Genomic DNA, 21,420 nt, shown 5'->3' on the forward strand with positions numbered 1-21,420 from the left:
GCACAGAAAAGCTTTGCAGATGGAAATAAAGGCAATGCTTTTTCCTCTCCTGCTCTGCCTTCCCTGCAGTGTCAGTGAGGCTTTGGCTCGTGGGCTGCAGAGCCGTGCTGTTCCAGAGCCTGTTGGATCTGGAGGCACAGTGCTCTTTGGACTCTTACATCTTTTCTGAAAATGGTGTCTAAAAGAGTAACGGGCATTTTGCATAGCTCTAAATAGACCAGCCTCTGTCCTGAGGACCTGGCAATGTATGGAGGCAAGTGCCAGGGATGGGAGAACTTCTGCATCATACAAACCAGCTGGGGAGGTGGCACGTGGCCCACCTGATCAGTATTTTTCCATCACAATCTCATTCAGCTGCTCCTTGCCAACTTCCAGCTCTGTCACGCTCCTCAAAAGCTTCTACTCTGGGTTTATTTAGCATGCTATTTATTTCCTAATTATAGAACTGAAGTGACTGACCTCAGCCCTTCTGGGTACTGCTGTCCACTTTTTTGCCACCTCTAGACCACAGGCTCTGGTCTCCTCTAATGGCTGAAGGCCATTGCTAGAGACTTTCTGACTCACTTTTTTTGTTTTTCTCCCAAACCCGACAGGGCTCAGACTGCTTATACAGACAGCTTCACTGATCATTTCGGAGCAGATGGGCTATTGCATTCCCAAATTCTTTAGGCCAAAAGAGAAATGCCACTGAGCCGAGCACTTAACCAGGCTGTGTTCCGCTGCTTCTGTCCACAGATTCCCAGCAGCCAGCTCACTGCTTTTAACCCACATCCAGCCACAGCTGCTGGCTGGAGGAAGAGGTTTTGAAAACCACTCCCTAGCATCAGCAATGCTGTGGGTCCTGCTTTTGGTTGCTCCATGGCACTTGAACCCTGCCTGGCTTCACAAGCAGACTCAGTGGTCTAGGAGAAGGATCCATCTCTGTGTCCCTGAAAGGAATCTGTGCCACAACACTACTGAATTTTCCAGGGAGTCTGGTTAGGTGAAATTCCTACCTTCAGAATACCTTCTGCACCAAAAGCTGCCAGGCTGAGCAGACCTGTTCCCTGCAGCCACCTCTAATGCCACCTCTTATTCACTTACAGCTGTTTCTGCCCCTTTCACACATTTTGGTAACTGAAGATACAGCTGCAGGAGCCAGGCCGTGCTTTGGTGTGGCACCTGTCCCTAAAGCCACCTGCACAAGTAGGGGGTTCTGTGCAGTGGAGGTGGCATCAGAGCAGCAGGTGTCTGTCAGGCAGTGAGAGCAGGGAGAGGAGGCGTCTCTGATGGAAAACAGGGTGGATTCAGACAAATGAATGTACTAGAGCCATAAGGATGTATGAACTTCTCCTGGAGAGTTTCCAAGATGTCATACTGAATAAGGGAAACCGCTGGTTTTCTGTTTAATCCCAAGTGGTCTGTCTGACATTTGCTACTGTAGTGTGTTCCTGAGGTTGGAGTCTGAAAAGACTGGGATTGTCCTGCCTCAGAAAGCTGACAGAGAGTCTGCTAAGGCCACAGTTTTATTGTTTTTTTTCAGTGGCTGCTTGTGAAATGCTTTCTGTGGAAAAGTTTCCGTAGAAGTCGTGGTGCCTGAGGAGAATGCAGGGTTGCAACCCTGCAAACTGAAATGCTCAGTGAAGCAAACAATGGGATTAGCACCCCCTTGTAAAAATCCAAATTTTATTATTGTCTGAGGAATGGGGAAGGGCCTTTTCCTAGAGAGCAATATTTATGGAAATAAATGGAGTGGAGGCGGAAGTTACTGCCTTGTGCCAAAATAGTGGGAACTGGGATAGATCTGGGAGGGAGGGAGAACAAAACGGTGTTTGGATAATGGTGAGTACAAAAGAAATGGTTACAGCTGTGATTTGGGAGAACGAGTGATGGTATTCAGGAGCAGAGAGCCAGAGCTCTGTTTCCTGGAGATGTAGAAGGAAAGCAGGCGTGAGAGGAAACAGGCTTGGTGCTGGTACAGGGAGGTGGGTTGTGAGTGAGGTTGTGGGTGAACCACGGGAGCATGGTTTGGGGGGGTGGATAGGTGGGGAGAAAGCTGCAAGGAGCAGTGGGATGGCTGGGATGAAAGGCTAACCCAGAGCATCTCCATGTGCCTGGTGGTTTCCTGAAGATGCACTGGCAGTCACAGCCAAGCGGGGAAGGTCTGCCACCACAGCCAGAGGTGAGCTGGGGGTGACCACCCTTCTCCATGCACAGGCACCTGGGAGGCTGCAGATCATCGTCCCAGGAAAATAAAGCAACTGCAGAGCTACTGCTATCCATTCCTCTGGCTGACCTTACCTGGCTTTGCAGGAGCAGCGCTTCCCTTTGTACCACCTCTGAGTTAAAGTATTGCGTGGGCTGGAGGAAATAAACGGTGCTGCTGATGCTGTGTAATGACCCCTTCTCCAGGCTGATTCCACCTTGGTGCATTGCAGGCTCCACCTTGCAAAACCGATGTCTCAGCTTTTGGGAAATGACATCTTATTTGCCACACGTCTCCTCAGAGCAGACCAGCTTTAAGATCCTGACCTCCGGAGTTCCCGTGAAACTCATCCTGGGATTTGGCAGTAATGCTGCAGGAGAATTTTGTTGGAGTTACGCAGGGCTGGATGTGTAGGGAGTGTGGCAGAATGGGAGGATGCGTGGCTGAGTGATGATGGTGAAGGTCCTTCCTCCTTGCAGCTCAGGAAAGAGCTACCGCCCCGGCGAAGGCTAGAGGGTGCTGTGCTGCAGGGAATGGGTGTCCTCCTCCTTCCCTCCTCAGCATCCCTTCAGAGCCAGGTAAAAATTTGCAGGAAACACTGCCTCTGAGTTAAGGTGCTGACTGCAGTTATGAACAACTTCCAAGGCTTCTTTCAGACTAGAACAGTTCATTAGTTAATTATTTAGCACCCAGAAGGTGACATACAGAAAGGAAGGGTGGCTTTTCTCAGATGGGTGTAAAAGCAAAAAGAAGGGGACAGACAGGAGTAGGGAAAAGGAGTGAGAAAATGAGGAACGGATCAGAAGATAAGGAAGCTGATTGGAACAAAAGCAGAGAATAGAAGGGTGAAGAAAGAGAATAAAAGGATAAAGAAAGAAAATAGAAGATGAAACCAATGCAGAGGATCACATTCACTGCTGTGTCCAATTAAGGGCTTCAGATCTGCTGAATGATGAAAGGGAGATTCGCTGGGGAGAAAAATAAAGGAGCACTTCTTGCTTGCGGCAGCTGAGGCTGCAAAGCCCCCGGCTGATGGGGCAGGATCACCTCCTGTTTACCCAGCTGAGGTGTGGCTAATCCTGAGCACCGCAAAGAGCAGAGCTGAGGAGTGAGAAGAGGCCGGGGGGGGAGCACGGGAGACAGGGCTGTGTTTGTACAGCAGCTGACAGGCAGCTGCAAGACCAGGCAAAAACACGACATGCTCCCGAACAAGCAGCTCTGTGAGCCGAGGGCTGCTCCCTGGAAAGCCTGCCAGCAACCACAGGCAGCAGGAGCGAACGTGCCTCCTGCGTGGGGCTGCACGTGCTCCACAAAACACAGCCCTGCCGTCCCGGTGCTGCGCTTGGGGGTCACTGGCCTCACAGCTGGCTGAGCTGCTCTCCCTGCCCGCCTGCAGCAGCTGGGGCAGATGTGCAGGCATAGCTGGAGCAGGAGGAAGCACAGGTAGATATGTTCTTAATTCTCAGGTCTTGCAGAAGACACCCTACCAAAAGTGAGAAGATGCAGGCATGCAGCAGAGGAGGAAGAGTGCAAATGAGCCCCGTTCACAGATAAAGGGACTGCACCTCCCTCTGGGCTGTGGGGAAGTTCTGGGGTTCTTTCAGGTGAGCAGCAGGTACAGCACAGTGTCCATGAAATCAGCCACATCAGGTCTTGATGCAAGTGACCCCTCTTCTGTTTTCTACCTCAATCCTGAGGTGGGTTAGCAACCACTGAAAGGGAATGTCCTAAACTGGACAAATATTACCACACAATCCCCTAATAACAGTCCTGGCCCCACCACACGCGTCAAAGGAGGTGCTGGAGCTGCATCCATAGATCCCTGGGGGACTTCAAGAGGTACAAACAAACCTGGCCCAGAACACAGGTCAAAGGGAATGCTCTGGTAGGATGCAAAGCCCTGTTAGAAGCTAAGCAGGGCTGTTGAACCCAGATGTTTTCACTCTGTCTACTCTGGATGTCTGCAGTGAGAGCCACTGCTTTTGCTGCTGGGGCTGTCAGGGCAGCAGCCCCCTGCCAGCTGGGGACATGTAGGGACTCAGCACTGGAGCTGCAGCTGCTTAACTCTCTGAGAACACTGGGAGAAAGCAGAATAGGTGGGATCTACTATTATTAACTGGGCCGTGGGGTAGGACAAGGAGGTGAGAGGAACAGTGAAATGTGAAAATGCCTGGAGGGGGAGTTGATGGCAGAAGGCAAATGGGTTCATGCTCTAATAAAGGCTCTGTTGGAGGCTGGACAAAGTAGTTGGTGTGATGGGAGACCCCACTGAGAAGGAGGGGTGATTGCAGAGGACATATGGAGTATGACTGACTGAATGCATGTTGTAAAAATATGTTAGCATGAACTTCCTGGCAGGGAGGGAGAAACACTTGGAAGACTTTACAAGGATCACACACTTAAGCGCTAGGAAATATCCCTTGGAGGAAATTTGTGAACCAGGTGGGGGAGATGGGTGCATACCCCTGCCCATCAGCCAACTCTTCTTTCTTCTAAGGAGGTCTTCACTTCTCCAGACTCTGTGTACGGAGACTGTATGGAGACATCTGTGGCTGCGCAGGGCTATCAGCTGGCTCCTTGCCTGGAAGTTGTTGTCGCTGCTGAGAAAGGAGGTAGCACAGCCCCAAGCAGAGTGCTTGGGGAGGACACAGCTGCCCTGGCCGTCCCGTGGCATCCCCTGCTCCAGCCTCGTGTCCCCTTGGGTGCGTGCTGCCCCTGGGACTGGCTACGTGCGCTTCTCCATGGCGGGGCTGGACGCCCTGAGCAGGCAACAGCCCGGTGAGACCGTGGCGATGGCTCTGACAGATGTGTTTCATTGAGGACACATGTCTGGCTTGGAGCTTGTTTTCATTTCCTTTTGAGGGAAGGAGGAGCCATGAAGAGGAGTAACTGAGTGGCTGAGCCGGCTCTCCTGGACACAGACCGCAGTGCCAAATGAGCTCTTGCTGCGGTTTCCACTGCGGCTCTGGAGGCTGCAGCCCAAGGGGCAGGAAGTGGTAGAGAGGGAGCTTCAGCTGGTGTGCCAGCAGTGCAGGATCGATCCAGGATGGAAGAGAGACTGAGTCATAAGGGGAATGCTCTGATGGGTCATGGGGTGGGGGGGATGTATGGCTCTTTGCCAGCACAGGAGCTCCTGCAGCAGCTCCAGCAGAAGGCATCAGTCACCATGAACTTCCTTCCAAGGCAGAGGTCCTACAGGAGCCAACATCCTGCATCAGTGGTCACCAGCCTCTCCACCTAGGGGCACAAGTGGCTCCAGGTGGCCTCTGAGAGCTGCTTTGGCCTATGTGAACCAAGGGGATAAGGAGCTGTTTTTGAGGTGTGATCACCCTGGATTCCCCCACTGAGTCAGGTGTCCGTGTGAGAGAGAGGAAGGTGTGCAGGATCTGGTGCTTTCGTACTACATCAGCCATGGTTGTGGCTACTGAAGTGTGTTTTAGAAGGCCACAAATATGCGTCTCTCCAGGAAGAGGTGAATCCTAGAGCTGTGGCAGTTCTCCCCTTGCCTGCCAGGTTCTGGGGGATCAGAGCAAGTGGGAGGTACAGAGAGGGTGGGACGGGCAGAGTTCAAACCTTCTCATTATGCTTTGAGATACAGAGATCAAAAGACAACTTTACAAATTAATAAGGCCTCCACCTGGGCAGAGCCTCTCCCGGCATGGATGGGTGGGAGGGGAGTGTGCGGTAATGAGCAAACTGCCACTTCTCCACCAGCCGGTAGGACAGGTTCTGGGCTCTTGCAAACAAACCCTGTGGTCTAGCTCGTTAGAGTTCATTAGTGTTGTTCCATATTCATATAGCATTAGCGCCATCAGGCCCCGTGTTTAATCAGACCGTGAGCTTGCCTTCAGCCCTGCAGGCCTTGGAGGACCTTCCATCAAGGATACGCCAGAAGCACACGCACCAAATCAGTGGCTTGAGTACGGACGGGTCTTGTGAGTGTGATAACAGGGTGAGGATCAGAAACCTGCCATGGAAACCTGGTTTATCAGAGGAGCCTGCGTAACAAAGCTATCAAGTACACAATTTAGTGCTTCGTTTCAAGGCAGGAGTTTGCAAAGAACTTCCTGAAAAAGAACAAAAGAGCCATGCCTTATCTTCCTGTGGCATCTGCTCGGTGCTCAGGCACGGTCAGGCTGCTCGAAGCTTCTAATCCATCAGCGGTTTCGATTGTGCACTGTGGCGTATGACGGAGTGTGGGCTGCTGTTACAGGCTGGTGTTCCCAAGCAACAGGCTACTGAGGGCAAGGCAAGCCTGGGATGTGGACTGTGCCCCATCTGTCCTGGGCAGCGCTCTGAGATGAGCACCACAGGGAATCACCGCCACACAGGGGTTTAATCCTGGCCCGAGGTTGGTGCTAATCCATCATCACTGAGGAGACAGGTATTTCCCAGGGTAATTCTGGCTGTAGCATATACAAATGACCTTTGGAAGTGGTGCTGTTACCACTGACTGATGAGACAGTGTGTGTAAGAGGCCAAGCCTGCATGTCTAGCTTTTGGATGGACAAAATAAAGGGAGATACGTCCTTCCCTGGAGCCTCAGCAGCCCCTGGTTTCCCATCTGCCAAATGAAGATGAAGGCAACACCTTTTCTGCTGGAGATAAGCATGGATAAATCCTTAAAGACAGCAAAGGATTCAGAGAGGAGGGTTATATAAAGGTGCTTATATTAAGTACCTTACACAGACACACCAGCTCTAAGCTGGGTATAATCTTGTTTATTTAGGTTAGAGCAAAGGGCTTGAAGTTAAACTGGCTGGAATCTCATCTGAGCTCCGACAGGATCAGCCACGGGCAGTGGAGCAAAACCAGGGGACGGTGCTGCCCTTTGCCTTCTTCCTTTTAAATCAGGAAGTTTCAGATATCCTGAAGGGCACTCAGTAGCCTTATGGAGATTTCCATGCCCCAAGGATATTAAGCATCTAGGTTTTTTGATTATTCCTGAAGTTCCAGATTCCTAAACATTAGCATCCCTAAGTGTACAGCCTGTGTTTAAAGAAACTGTTGCCCTTTTGGTGGAAAGGGCAGAGAGTGTGGAAGCCTTTTGTTCCTCAAGAAACTAAACAGAGAAGTCTGGCTACATGCAAGGATTGTCCCAGCCAGTGGATATCTTCTGCAGCCGTTGGAAACCACGTGCTGGTAGGCCAGCGGGCAGTGACGCTGGCTGGGGCTGCAGGAGGTTAGAGATGCTGGCACAAGCCCTTGGTTATCCTGTTGGAGGGATTAAGAGCAGACTGGGGCTTAGTCCACTGCTTTGGTGCCGCAGATCATTTCTCCTTCCCACTTGGAGTGGCTAACACATGTGGCAGGATGGGAGGCTTGATCCCACGCAACACAAAACTTTCCCGAGGCCTGTGCTGTGGCCTGAACCACAGCTTTGAACTCTAAAAAAGAGTGGTGCCTGCGAAGGATGGGGCTGGCTACCTCTGCCATGGAATTTTTTTGGGCTCTCAAAACTGGGGTGAGAGAGGATAACCATGTTGCAAGGAGTGCTGTGAGAGCATTTTGGGTGGGGAATCCCCCTGGGGTGTAACAGCTGACTTTTGAGATAGACCTAAGCCAGTGAACTCCTTTGCAGAACAGATAGTTGAAACAATAGGAGCTGCTACCCAAAGAAAGATCCATGCAAGGGCTGAGCAGGACTTTGTTGGGGGTGGGGGGGGGGGGGGGGGCATCTTGGCTACCTGATGGTGGCGGGGAGAGGTCCTGTGAGCATCTGAGAGGGAGTGGAGGGAAGGAACATGAAACTGTACTGATACCAAAGTTGTCACTGCACATTCATCAGCCATGATACACACCCCGGTCAGTTTTATGGCAGATGAGGGCTTTATGCTTGGGCAAGGGATCAGCTGTGTATTGTTCATCTCTCTTGTTCACAGGAAAACAGCTTTGTATAAGCTGGAAAATAAATAGGATTGCATCAGAGAAATGCATGGCCCCATCATCACCTATTTTCCTCTTTATCACCCCAGCTACGGAACCAGGCTCTCTGCTATCAGCACAGCTTGGAAAGGGTTACGCACGGCAGAATCTGGCAGATCTCTGCGCAGAAGAAACCAAACCCAGTGGTAAATACTGCTATAGCAAGGCCTAAGTAGTCCCTGCAGAAGGGAGTGAAATTACGCCTGACCTTCGACCTACCCAACTCTTTCAAGTAGAGCCATCCCTTGCAAAAACTTGGCGGCCGTAGGAGCCTGGGTGTGGTGTTTGCCTGTGGGAGCTGTCTCTGTTCCTTGTTTCTTCCCTGTCCTTGACAGGTTGTTACTCTCTCTTCTCTGCTTCCCATGTCCAGAGCTTCCCTCTGCCAGCTGGGACAGCAGAGACACTTCCCAACTGTAGTTTCTCATGGGATGCCCCTCTCCATTGCAGGTCTCCATTCAAAGAGCTGCTGGTACTTGCAAGAAGCACTGTCCCCGTGGAGAGCACTGCTCCATCTGGCCTCCACAACTCGCTTTTTCATATCCTTTCCCATGCACATTCCTCAGGACATTGGCCTTCATGCCTCTGGGGACAGGAGGAAAACATTTTGCTTTCTGTTTTTAGAGAGGCTGATGCTTTTTCTGCAGCTCCCTCCGGGTCTTGCATTCTCTCTGAGACTAATGCAGGCAGTAACCCCTCAAAAGACTGAACAAACACCCTTGTCCTAGTTGCTTGTGCACAGCCCTGGGAATCTTGCCCTGCACTTTCCTCCTCCTGACCTTGTTTTCATCGGAACACCACAGCAGTAATTACCCTGAGGTTGAAGGGTTATTCGAAAGCAAGTACTGTGTCTTGTGTGCTCCTCCTTTCCAGCTGTTTTTTCTCCCTACACTGGAGTTAAACTCTACCTGGAGTTTTCTTTGTGTTGTTACTAATTTAGGGAAACACCAGCAGTGAGGTTGGTGGGTGTGGGTGGGAATACGTGTCCAGTTCCATGCGTTTCTTGTTCTCTGGTGCTCTGAGAAGTCACCAGCACGCTGGGGCAGCTGGACCTGCCACTGGGTCTCTCCCTGGGGTGTCGTTCATAGTCTAAGTGCTCTCATGGGCTCTGGTTGACTGTGCCTGACAAAAGCATTAGCTGGACACTGGAGTGGAGGTGGGAAGACTGGTCAAAGTGCACGGCATGCAGCTGGACTGCCCAGCTCACGGATGGCTGCCAGTGGCTGCACTGCCAAAGGCAGAAATGTAGCAACACTCAGACAGACTCAACACATAAATATGAGCGGCCCAAGTGTCTGAGGTGGGTTAGTTAATGCTGAAATGGAGGGTTTTGCAAGAAGAGATAAAATCAGCTTCACGTTTAGGAGGAGGGTTTGGAGTGGATTTCCATTACAGGGTCAAGTGATCCAGCATTCCTGTGCTGTGCAGTGCTCTTTTCCAAAGAATTTGCTGCTGAATATGGATTTAGCCTGAATATGCTTTAGCCTTCCAGGGCTAAATATGTTTCTGCCTTCCAGGGTAGAGCTCCCCACAGGGCACCAGTTCCTTTCAAGAGCATGGCTGGGCTTTTCCAGTTCTTGGGCACAGCTCAAAAAGGAGCTAGTTTGTGGCCAAACCAGTGGAGCTGTGGTGTAGTGCTTTGGGCAGAAAGCTGTTATGTCACTCCCAATCCCTCTCATATATTCGCCTGACCTAACTGCAAGCTGTTTTCCTTGATGCTAGTTAGGAGGGACTTGGGAAAACCCCCTGTCACTGGATGACAAGGATGGCACAGGGCACTTGTGTTCCCTGTCCATCGGAGGGGAAGCCCTCTCCAGCTTTCATCCCACCCCGGGAGAGAAAAGTGGGGTTTCTGCTGCAAAACAGCTCTTCCTTCTGCCAAGTGCTGGCAGCCCCCAGTACATTCCAGTCCAACTCTGCACCCTCTGCCTGCCAACGAGGGCTGGGAGCCATGGGCACTGCCAGCCTCAGGAAGTCCCTACCGGCCACCCGCGGGCTAAGATCTGGCGTGGCGTGAGCCAGCGTTCCCCCTCACTGGACTATCAGCAGCGTGGCCGCGGTGGCTCTCACTTCCAGAGACACCTTTGCTGCCTTGCTCCCGGTACCCCTCGCGCTGCCTGCACCCTGGGGGCGCGCACCCTCGGCCGGGCTGTGCCCCGGGCTGTGCCCCGCCGGCGGGGCCGGTCCCGCCCCGGGGGCGGGCGGCGGAGCACGTGGGGCCGCGCCGGGCCGGGCTGAGTCACTGCCCGCCCCGAGCCCCGCGGCGGAGCGGAGCCGAGCGGAGCCGAGCCGAGCGGAGCCGAGCCGAGCCGAGTGGAGCGGAGCGGCTCGCTGAGGAGCGCACGGCGCGGCTCGGGACGCAACATGAGGGCGGCGAGTTTGTTTCGGGTGCTGCTCGTCGTGTCGGTGGTGCTCTCGCTGCTGCTGGTCGTGTCCAGTGAGTGCCGGGGAGAGGGGGTGCCGGGGAACCGAGATCAGGAGTGCCTGGGAGCCGGGATTCCAGGCATCTGGGGTGCCGGGGAACCAGGGTGCGGGGAAGCCTGGGTGCCAGGGAGGCTGGAATGCTGTGGATCCGGAGTGGCGGGGATTTGGAGTGCAGGGTTGCCCGGTGTGCAGGGATTCCGGGGCGCAGGGCAGTCCGAGGCGCAGGGGACCCAGAGCGCAGAGAATCTGGAGTGCAGGGTTGTCTGGTGTGCGGGGGATCTGCGGTGCAGGAGAGGGTGAGATTCAAGGGATCCAGAATACAGGGGAGCCCGGAATGCTGGGGATGTGGAGTGCAAGGGATCCGGGCCGCAGGGGTTGTCCGGTGTGTAGGGATTGTCTGGTGTGTAGGGGAACCCGAGATGCCAGGGATCCGCGGTGCCGGGGATCCGGAACGTAGAGCGAGAGGATCTGGGGTGCAGGGTGAGTGGGTCCAGGCTGCGGTGCGGGTTGCAGGGCACGCAGTGCGAGTGAGAGGGCGTGCAGCGGAGGATCTCGGGTCCACTGCCCCGTCCCTACTCCCGAGCCGGGAGTCTCTCAGCCGGGCTGTCCTGTGCTTTCAGGCTCAGAGAACCATGCTCGCAATGTAAACAGCGTCCCTGGGACCGCCTGGTACTGCGCGCCCAGCTGGCTTGGCCAGGGCAACCCCGGGGAGTAGCAGCTCCGTCATAACCCCGTGGGTCATACCTGGGGCACTTGGCTCCAAAAGGGATGGACGAGACCAGGGAAAAGGGGAGCAAAGCCTAAGTGCAGGCTCCAGGTCAGGGGACAAAGGACAGCAGGAAGGGGTGAGGAAGGCCCTGTTTATGTTTGCTCTTCCTGGGCAGCTGAGGTGCCCTTTTTGCCCTCCTGAGACCCGACTTCCCCCAGCCCTGCTGGGATGAGCTGTCCCAGTATTCGGAGGATGTTATTTTTGCCTTCCAGCCAGCCTGTGGGTTCATATAAGCAAACATTTCCAAAAGCGGTGGCTGATCTTTGTTGCCTTGGTTCCTGAGTGTTCAGCCCATGACAGCTCTGTCCCTGACTGGAGAAAAATGTGTGTGTGGAGGATGGAGATGCTGAACAGCTCTGAAACCAGGCCTGAAACAGCCCAGAAACAGGAGCATCCAAAACTGCTTGCTACAGTGGAAAATGTGACCTGTGTGCCTCACTGCTAGGCAGGGGGCTGGCTACCAACACCCACCACGTAAGGGATTATTCCTGGGAGGGGATAAAAGGGAGTCCAGATACTTGGAATAACTAAGGTATAAAACTCGGACCCCTCCTGCCCTGACCCTGGGAGGAGACCTTGCTGCCTTGCTGCCATGTTACACCCCAGACACTCCTGCGCTGGAGGCAGCACTGATGCTGGGGAGCACATGTTCTTTGACACTCTGCCTGGGGAAGCAGCCGTCTCCCACTGTTGAACAGAAGTAGCTCTGTTTGTGCAGCCTTGACTGGCTGCCGGCAGAGATCCTTGGGATGGGGTGGCTGGATGTGCCCAAGACCTGCGGAGGGGTGGAGGGCAAAGGCATCCCCATGTATCAGCAGGAGCCCTCTCCTCCCATGCTGTAGCTCATGGCAGCGCATTGATGGAGTATGAGGTCATGCAGAACAGGCTGGGCAGCACAGGCAGTGACTTGAACTGGTGCCCAAGTTTTTCTGCCTCCCGAGGCTGGGCTAAGGGAGCCACAGCATCCTTATGGAAACCTTCACCTGATGCTGGCCTGCCTGCCACCAGTGTGTATGCTACACATGTGGAGTGTCAGGAAGAGTAGGATTAACTCAAAGGAGTCCTGCTATTAAAGGACTAATGAGTAGGAGCTCACTGAGTAGTAGCTTAGGCAAATGAGAACTGCGTTGTTTGGTGTGGGTCTGGGCAGTGAGCCCACAGCTCATCAACTTCCACCTTCTCCAGGTCATGCAGGTAGTGAAGGGTTATTCCTAGGTCTCCATCTGGGTTCAGCCCTTGTTCTGACTTCTGCAGCATGACAGAGAAATGCCTGGCATCAAGGGATGTGCTGTCCTGTTTGACGAGAGTTACTGAGGAAATCTGGTCTAGGTTTATGGAGCGTTGCCGCCTTGCAGCTTTTAGGCAGAGTAAATTGAGAGTGGGAGGAATTTCAGCCCAGCTCTTGTAATCTGATTCAGCCCTACAATGGGGAGTAGAAGGCTGGAGGATGCAGTGGGTTGACATCATTCACTCCCCTCCTCAACCGGACAGGGTGGGGAAAAGAAGGAAAAGATCCAGAGTGGGTCCTTCCCATGGGCTGCAGTTATTCATTAACTGCTCTGGTGCGAGTCCTTTCCATGAGATACAGTCCTTGAGGAAGGGACTGCTCCAGCCTGGAGTCATCTGTGGGCGGCAATATGGATATCTGCTCCCCCATGGTCCTCCACAGGCTTCAGGGAGACGGGTCTTCTCCATGGGCTGCAATAGAATCTCCCTCCTGCACCTGGATCACTTCCTTCCCTTCCTTATTCTCTGCCGGGGGTGTCTGCAGGGCTGTTTCTCTCACATTTTTCTCACTCCTCTTCTACAGCTGCTGCACAGTGTTTTTTACTTAATCTTGGATATATTATCACAGAAGCAACCCTAGTGCTGGTGATGGGCACCAGCTTTGAGCAGCAGAGGGTCTGTTTTGGCATTGGCTGGGACTGGCTGTCTCCAGCATGGGAGCAGCTCCTGTTGTCTTCTTGCTGAGCCACCTTTGCAGCCCCCTGCCACTACCACCTTGCCACATAAACCCCACACCATGGCACAAGCTGGAAGTGGATGAACAGGCAGGGAAGGTGGTGCAGCCCCATCAGCTCCCTGGGGGAACCTGCCTGTGAGCCAGGGCTGCCTTGTGGGAGCTGCTTGGAAAGTGATGGAAGTCAGGCAGGCATCCTGCAGAGATGGACCTTGTGCTTCCTCCCTGCGTGACTCTGGGAACTGAGGCATACGAGCTCCCCCTACAATGGTTTTTTTTGGTGTTCTTACAAGTACAAACTTACATTAGCAAAACCCAGCAACAGCACCAGCCTCGTTCCCTTGAACGATCCTGTCCTGCTCGTGCCCGAGTGAGCCCCAGCCTGACCGCTCACGTTTCCCAGCCAAGTGTCAAATACATTTAATGCACCAAAACCCTGGTTTTCCCCTGTCTTCACGTTCACATATAGGGTCTGTTAAACCTCTTTTTTAATGTGCCAGGGCAGGGAAGGTCCTTGCTGCTGGTTATGCTCCCAGTCTCAACCATGCCTTTGAGTGCCAATGCAAGGTCCAGCAGCCTGTCCCTGCCAGGTGCTCCCTTCCCTGTGGGATTTGCAGCAGACCAGTTCCTGCTGTTGGGCTGGGATGCCCAGCCTTAGGGATGGTTTGCAGTGACACCTGGCTTTACTTCCAGGTGACTTCTGTGACGTGAACCACTGTCAGAATGGGGGCACCTGCCTGACTGGGATTAATGAGGCCCCCTTCTTCTGCATCTGCCCTGAGGGCTACGTTGGGATTGACTGCAATGAGACGGAGAAAGGTGAGGAGCTGGCCCTTTCACAGGTGCTCCATGTCAGCCAGGAGCCTCGCAGAGAATTTGCCCTTGTCATGGCCCTGCACCACTGGCCCTGGGGTTCAGCCCTTCTGATGGCTGATGGACCCACAGAGCAGAGATCCAAGTAGGGATATAGTGACGGGATGCACTTGGGGGGAGTGCAATGTCTGTTGGGGAGTGGAAGCCCACTGGATGCTCTTATTTTCCACCTGTGCCTATATTACAGTTCTTTTTCCCCTTCCTCAGGGCCCTGCCACCCCAATCCTTGCCACAACAACGGTGAGTGCCAGCTGGTCCCAAACCGGGGTGACGTCTTCACTGACTACATCTGCAAGTGCCCTGCGGGGTACGATGGGGTGCACTGCCAGAACAGTGAGTACAGTGGTGGGGGGCAGGGGGAGCTGCTTGTCTTCTAAGAGCTTGGGGACCTCTTGGGTGACAACTGGTGGGTGTGTGCTGCTGTGACTGTGGGCGGGGGCACCAGGCTCTGTCAGGGACCATGGGCTGTTTTGGGGCTTGCAGGGTGGAGGGAAGGACTATGATGTGGGGACAGGTTGTGTCTGAATCTTGCTCTGCCTCTCTGGAGGGACACGGTGCCTCAAGTAATAAAACAACGGGTGTCTCGAGGCTCAGTCTGCTCCGTGCAGGTTCCCAGCCTTGAGGTGACTGAGTGTCCTGGTGCACCTGCATGGCTGCACTTAGTGGGGACATGGCGTAGACAGGTCCTTGGGTTAGAGCTTCAACCCGTGCCACCCTATTATCAGGGACCCTGCCATGGCCCTTGTTCAGAGGATGCCTCCTCCTCTTCCTGCTGCACTGAATGAGGGGTCTCCTCCCTGGGACTTGTTTTGGGATTACCTCCTGAGCTCCTCCTCTCTCTTCTAGACAAGAACGAGTGCTCCTCCCAGCCTTGCAAAAATGGAGGCACCTGCCTGGACCTGGATGGTGACTACACCTGCAAGTGTCCTTCTCCGTTCCTGGGGAAGACCTGCCACGTCCGTAAGTCCTTGGCACCAACTGTACTGAATTCCCTTTCCCTCCCTGTTCCCTACTGTCTGTCCTTCATTGCCAGGAGAGATCTCACCAGCTGGTTTAGGGGATCTGGAGGGCAGCTGTGTCTGCCCTTGATGCCAGCAGGCTTGGTCCTAATGGAGGGAACATCCTTGGGGAGGTGCTTTCTCCTCTCTGGAGGGCCCCAGGATGACCCTTTCTCCTCCAGACCTCTGTGCTGTGAGGGGGACTGATGGATGGTATGGTTTTGGCTGAGGGGTGAGGGGGAAGAGACACCCTGGGGACAGCCAAGTCCTAGGACTGGCGTCCCTCTCCTGCTCTGTCCCCAGACAAGAAACAAATGACCCCTAGTTCTGCGCTCTGGTTACTGTCTCTCTTTGATCCTGATCACCCCTCTACCCCAGGCTGTGCTGTTCTCCTGGGCATGGAAGGAGGAGCCATCTCTGACGCCCAGCTCTCAGCATCCTCTGTTTACTACGGCTTCCTCGGCCTCCAGCGCTGGGGGCCAGAGCTCGCCCGCCTCAACAACCACGGCATCGTCAATGCCTGGACCTCCAGCAACTATGACAAGAGCCCCTGGATCCAGGTACGTGGGGCAGGACTGGGAGTGCCAGCACAGAGAGCAGCCCTGGTAGCCATGGCTGGTCTTGCAGTGCTGCTGTCACGGGATTTCACTGTTCCTGGTGGCAAATGTGGGGCTAAACTGCTGCAGCAAGCTGCCACCTGGGGGCATCTTGGGATGTGCCTGGAGGAGGCAAGTCCGTTGGAGGAAGGTGGGACCCAGATTAATGATCCCCCTTGCTCTGCCCACCGTGGAATGCAAGGCTGGAAGGATGGAGGGCTTCCACCCCATGGGAGTTCCAGCACTCTAGGCAGCCCCTTTCCTTGTCCCAGCGCCCACCCTCCCACCCAGGCTTGGTGGTGCTGGTGGGTGCAAGGGCTGTGCACCCCATCCTCACTGCACCCTGCTCATCCTCTTCTCCCCTCCACAGGCCAACCTGCTGCGGAAGATGCGGCTGAGCGGGATCATCACGCAGGGCGCGCGCCGCGTGGGGCAGCAGGAGTTTGTCCGCGCCTACAAAGTCGCCTACAGCCTGGACGGGCGGGAGTTCACCTTCTTCAAGGATGAGAAGCAGGATGTAGACAAGGTGGGCTGCGATGCTCCATGTAGGGGATGTCCCAGCTCCCCCCATCCAGTGGTGCTGCGGTTTGGGGTGGCTGTGAGCTGCATCCCCATGTGTGGGAAAGTGCTTTTGACCTGGGACAAAGCTGTGTTGGGAACCATCCTAGCAGTGAGATGGCACAGGCAGTTCTGGCACCGAGCAGTACTCCCTGCCTCTGTTTAATTGACCATAATAAGCATAACCAAAGAAGCAGCACTGACTTATTTAGGTCATTCAGATATCTTTATCACTGACACTCTGTGGGAACTGGGCTTGGTCTGGGGGTGTTACTGAGCAGCTTGGGTGGCTCGGTGTTATATCTGCACCAAGCACCAGCTGACAGTGTGTCTCTCAAAGCAGGGATACTCATAGATTGCAGTGCTCTCCACTCTCAGTTCTTTATGGCAAGTGTCTCCTGCTGGCTTTCTGAGCGTCCAGGGAGTGGTTGGGAGTACCTGCTTTGCTTTAAAACAAATAGAAAAATTCCTCTTTTTTCTGCAGCGCAGAAAAAGTGCATGGAAACATGATTTGATTCTATTTATTGTGTTAAAAAGTAAGAAGCGAGCCACCTCTGTGCTTATTGTGATTTGAGGAGCACTGTGGTAGTGGGAGGGAGTGGGTGTTGCTGCATGTGTGGCTCTGTGGGGGTGAGGTCGAAGCAGGGAGAGTTCCAAAGCTCTGTGGAGAGTGTTGGAGCTGCTGCAAGGTCCTGCACTGTTCCAGGGCACAAAAGCAGAGCCCAGCTTCCCCCTCTGTGCTTTTTTGCCATTGGCAGTGCTGAGATCTCTCCGTCTCCTGTGCAAGGGATTTGATGCAGGAGACAGTGGGAGAGCTGGGGCACTGAGCCCTGCTCACTGTTGCAGGTTTTTGAGGGGAACGTGGACTATGGCACCATGAAGACCAACATGTTCAACCCTCCCATCACGGCCCAGTTCATCCGCATCTTCCCCGTGATGTGCCGCCGTGCCTGCACGCTGCGCTTCGAGCTCATCGGCTGCGAGATGAACGGTAAATGCTGGTGCCTCTCCCCTCCCCGGGGGCTGCAGGGCAGGGGGTGATGCAGGGCAGGGCATCACCCCTTGGCCTGCTTCTGATCTCTCAGGACAAGGGGATTTGTTAGTGCTTGTTTTTCCTCACACTGGTGCCTGGAAATACCCAGGGGTGCGTTTGGGGAGCACAAGCCGTTAATCCCATCGGCTCAGCCAGCTCTGAGCTGCATTCTCACGCTGCTAACACCTTCCCAAGCCAGGAGTTTTTACTGTGTCCCCTCCCCGTCTGAGCTGTGAACCCGCTGCTTTTCCTGCTGGAGAGCTTGAAAAGCAGCGGAGGATCAAAGTCCTCTGGGAAATGTAAGGGATCGTCAGCCTGAGCCCTCTCCCTGTGCCTCCCGCATTCCTGCCCCGCGGCACATCCCTGGGAACTGAGTGGGGCTCGCGTGTCGGTGTGGGAATGGGATGCTGTGGGGGCTTGGGTCCTGTCCTGCTGCTGCGTGGGTGTGGTGCCATCCGTGCTTTTGGCTGGGGGTGTCTTTGCGTTGCTCTTTCCACGTCCTTCTCTGCCTCCTGCCAAAGCTCTCTGTATTCCAGGGCTGTGCTGTGCTGTGGGGACATCACTCGTCCTTGCAGCAGGAGGCACTGTGAGCCAGGGAATAGCTAGGAGCTAAAAATCCCGGGAAAAGGCAGCCCTGCGCCTCTGCTGAGCATTTCCCTGCCTGGCCCTGATGCTGCTCTGGCAGTGGAAACATGAGAATGTGAGGATGGCTTCTGACAGGGCTGAGGGGTTTTGCTTGCGACCGCGCTGTTGTCTCTTTCGTTTTCACTGCCTGTGTAAACTGTTGTGTTACAGTGTATTTCAACACGGCAGGTTGCTCGGAGCCTCTGGGCATGAAATCCCGCCTCATCTCTGACCAGCAGATCACAGCCTCCAGTGTCTTCAAGACCTGGGGCATCGATGCCTTTACCTGGCACCCTCATTACGCTCGCCTGGACATGACAGGCAAAACCAACGCCTGGACAGCCCTGCACAATGACCAGTCTGAGTGGCTGCAGGTGGGTCTCCGGTCTCTGTAACCTCATGTCTCCTCACCAGCTCCTCCAGCTATGCCCCTCCTGTTTCAGGGTAGCTGGAACAGCTGGGTTGGTGTGGCCAGAAACTTGCAGTGGGTCACAAAGTCCAGCAATGCTCTCCCCGAGGGGGAATCACAGGGCAGGTCAGGATGGGACCACAGCCACTGATTTTAACAGGAGTCCTGGAGCTCTGGGTCAGAACCAGTGCCCATAAGGATAAGGTGGTGCCGTCTCTGCACCTTCTTGTCATCAAGCCTACAGCACCCCAGTTCTGCCTCACCCCCTGAAAAAATGCCATCCCAACCTGGGGTGACTGTCCCACCACCTTCTGGCTGCCCAGAACACCATGTTTCTGTTTTGCAGGAAAAAAATCAGGCCTGCTTTTCTCTTCCCAGTCTGGAATAGAAACAAATAGTTTTGAAATTTCCTTCTCAGTTTCCTTTCCTCCCCTGTTTTTGTACTTTTCACATGACTCCATGACATAATAGGACAAAGCAGTTTAGATATTTGTCCCGCTTTTTATTTGGGAAATGATTAAAAGCAGCTGCCTCACAACTCTAAACCAGCTTATCGAGATGTTGGCTGATGATGGGGTCGGGATGACACGCTGAGTTGGACTGCTGCACCACAGACTGCCTGTGTATAGATTTACATGTACACTTAGGATTTACATGTATTGTGTAGCTGGAACTGCCCTCCATGAGCATGAAAACAGAACTAAATTAATGAGGCTTTCAGCTCCTTTGGTGGTTTACCCTGTAACATTACAGCAGCAGTAAATACAGTGTGGCAGAGTAAAGAGAATGGAAGCCGTCTCACTTAGAACCCAAATGTCAGATGGTGTTGAAGTGCATATTTTCTCAGCCAGAATTGCTTTCCAGTGGAAATGCATTTCCTCTGTGAATCCTGTATTTTTTTGAGTTGAGATTTTTTGCTGTCCTTCCCACACTGATGTTTCCGGCAGAAAATGTGGAGGTGGAAGGGGTGGGCAAGGGGCTGAGGTGGGTTTGTGCCCACTTTTGGTCGCTTTGAGGGATGCTGTGAGTGTTGAAGGATCAAATATTTCACAGTCGTGTTTTATGATTTGTCTGGCATTGGCGTGGGGGTCAAGTGGTGTTTTCTCCATTCTTGACCCCCGAGGGCCAGCTCTTCCTGGCAGCCTCTGGAACATGCAGGGTGCTGTAGGGTGGGGGCGCTGCTTCTGCAAGGAACTGTGACGAGCCTTGTCTCTGCCAGATTGACCTCCGGGACCAGAAGAAGGTGACAGGCATCATCACGCAAGGAGCCCGTGACTTTGGGCACATCCAGTATGTGGCAGCCTACAAGGTGGCCTACAGTGACAATGGCACGTCCTGGACCCTGTACCGGGATGCCCAGACAAACAGCACCAAGGTGGGTGTGGGGAGGACAAGGTGGCTTCTCTGGTGCTCAGGGATGCTGTGGTGGGGAGGGATGGGTGGTGGGGGTGAGGTCACAGAATCACAGAATTTGCTGAGTTGGAAGGCACCCACAAGGATCAGTGAGTCCAGCTCCTGACGCTGCACAGGACACCCCAAGAGTCACACCACATGCCTGAGAGTGTTGTCCGAAGGCTCCTTGAACTCTGTCAGCTCAGTGCTGTGACCGCTGCTCTGGGGTCCTGGCAGCACTGACACCCACCTTTCTCCTCTAGATCTTCCATGGCAACAGTGACAACTACTCACACAAGAAGAATGTGTTCGATGTGCCCTTCTATGCCCGCTATGTCCGCATCCTGCCCGTGGCCTGGAACAACCGCATCACCCTGCGCGTGGAGCTGCTGGGCTGCGATGAGTAGGCACGGGGAGGAAGGACGGGGCTGCTCTTCCCCGCTGCCCAGCCTGCACCCTGCCTGCCCCTGCCCGCTCCTGCTCTGACCTCACACCCCCCTCTCCGTGTCCCCACACTCAGGAGGTGGCTGAGAGGGCTCCCCTGCCCTGCATCAGTGCTGGGGCTGCAGCACTGCACTTTATGGGGCCCTTGTCGGTGGGATGTGGGGATGGCTCCTGCCCTTTTGCTGCTCCAGCCAGGGCTGAGACCCCCTCCTGAACTGGGGCTTTCTTGGGGACACCATCCTGCAAATGAGGCCTTGCTGGGGGACCCTGGCCTGCAACCAGGGATTGGCTTTATCTTCTCATCTAAGCCTGGGGACAAATTTTCTCCTTCTTGCTTCTGTTTCCCGCAGAGAGGCTGCAGCCAGTGGCAGTCCCTTGCCTGAACTGGGTCTCGGGGCTCAGCAGTTTTCAGGGTCTTAGGGCAGGCTCCCCTGGCTTGCAACCTCCGACGTCCCTCCTGCTCCCTGCTTGTCTGCAAGCAGGGGCTGTGAAAATCCTCTGAAAAAACTCAGCTGTTGTCCCCTGCCCATTTTGCCAGGCCCTGAGTGTCCTTGCCTGCGATGTCAGCACCACATAGTGTGAGTGGAGTGATGACACGGCTCCTGTCAAGAGGCACCAGATCCCCCCTGATGGTGGCTCTACCTGCTGGGCACTCTGGCAGGCACCACAGCAGGCGTTTTGGCAGGCACTGCCCATTCCCCTTCCTGGGATGCCAGCTCCAGCATCCTCCCAAGTCTCAGCATTGCCATCATCTCCATCTTACTGCAGTTTGGGGTGCCTGGATGTCCCTTGTCCTCAGAGCCCGGTGGTGACCAGGGGAACTACAATCTGGTAGCGAGGAGAGTTGGTTTGTAGCCACAAGGATGTGGAGAAAAGATGGGAAAGGTGGTAGTTAAACCACGCAAGTGCAGTGGGCAGAGAGCCGTGCCATGACCCTTTTTGTAACCTGATTTTTTTCCCTTTGTGTGGGGGGAAGGGGGCCTCTTGCAATGCTCGAACTCGGGATTAGCGGTAGGAGATGAGTGAGACCCAGATGGGAGCACAGGCAGGCTGTCCTGGGCTGGCAGCACTGCTTCCCCTGCCTGCTGGGATGTGAAGCGGCCGTGGGGCTGAGCTGGCGGTGGGTTCACTTTGGCAAGGGCTGAGGGAACCCGGGTGGAATGGCAGCGATGGCCCCACTCTGGGGTGTCTCTGACAGTATTAAAACCAGCTTAAACTTTGGGGGTGTTGGCT

General features: G+C 54.4%; 1 protein-coding gene across 3 annotated transcripts; it reads left to right on the plus strand.

Moving 5' to 3' along the window:
• The first annotated feature begins 10,362 nt into the window (after positions 1–10,362).
• Positions 10,363–21,407, plus strand: MFGE8 (milk fat globule EGF and factor V/VIII domain containing). Of its 3 annotated transcripts, none has more exons than XM_042039151.1 (10): positions 10,364–10,544; positions 13,954–14,079; positions 14,341–14,466; positions 14,980–15,093; positions 15,510–15,691; positions 16,098–16,253; positions 17,132–17,276; positions 18,114–18,316; positions 19,571–19,726; positions 20,007–21,407. In XM_042039151.1, the coding sequence occupies exons 1-10, from the start codon at positions 10,472–10,474 to the stop codon at positions 20,148–20,150; spliced, it is 1,425 nt and encodes a 474-aa protein (XP_041895085.1). In that variant the 5' UTR covers positions 10,364–10,471; the 3' UTR covers positions 20,151–21,407. The 3 variants fall into 3 exon arrangements, with proteins under 3 accessions (XP_041895087.1, XP_041895085.1, XP_041895086.1); XM_042039152.1 differs by having other exon boundaries at positions 18,132–18,316; XM_042039153.1 differs by lacking the exon at positions 13,954–14,079 and having other exon boundaries at positions 10,363–10,544.
• The last annotated feature ends 13 nt before the right edge of the window (positions 21,408–21,420 follow it).

Source organism: Corvus kubaryi, unplaced genomic scaffold (genome assembly GCF_017639235.1).
Source record: "Corvus kubaryi isolate FWS band 111438036 unplaced genomic scaffold, C.kubaryi_AGA036_p1.0 37394, whole genome shotgun sequence".
NCBI classification, from domain to species: Eukaryota; Metazoa; Chordata; class Aves; order Passeriformes; family Corvidae; genus Corvus; species Corvus kubaryi.

Coding starts and splice junctions, on each gene's coding strand:
- MFGE8 (XM_042039151.1), top strand. CDS start 10,472: ATGAGGGCGGCGAGTTTGTTTCGGGTGCTGCTCGTCGTGTCGGTGGTG. Junction 15,094..15,509: donor GGGGAAGACCTGCCACGTCC/GTAAGTCCTTGG, acceptor CCTCTACCCCAG/GCTGTGCTGTTCTCCTGGGC. Junction 17,277..18,113: donor CATCGGCTGCGAGATGAACG/GTAAATGCTGGT, acceptor GTTGTGTTACAG/TGTATTTCAACACGGCAGGT.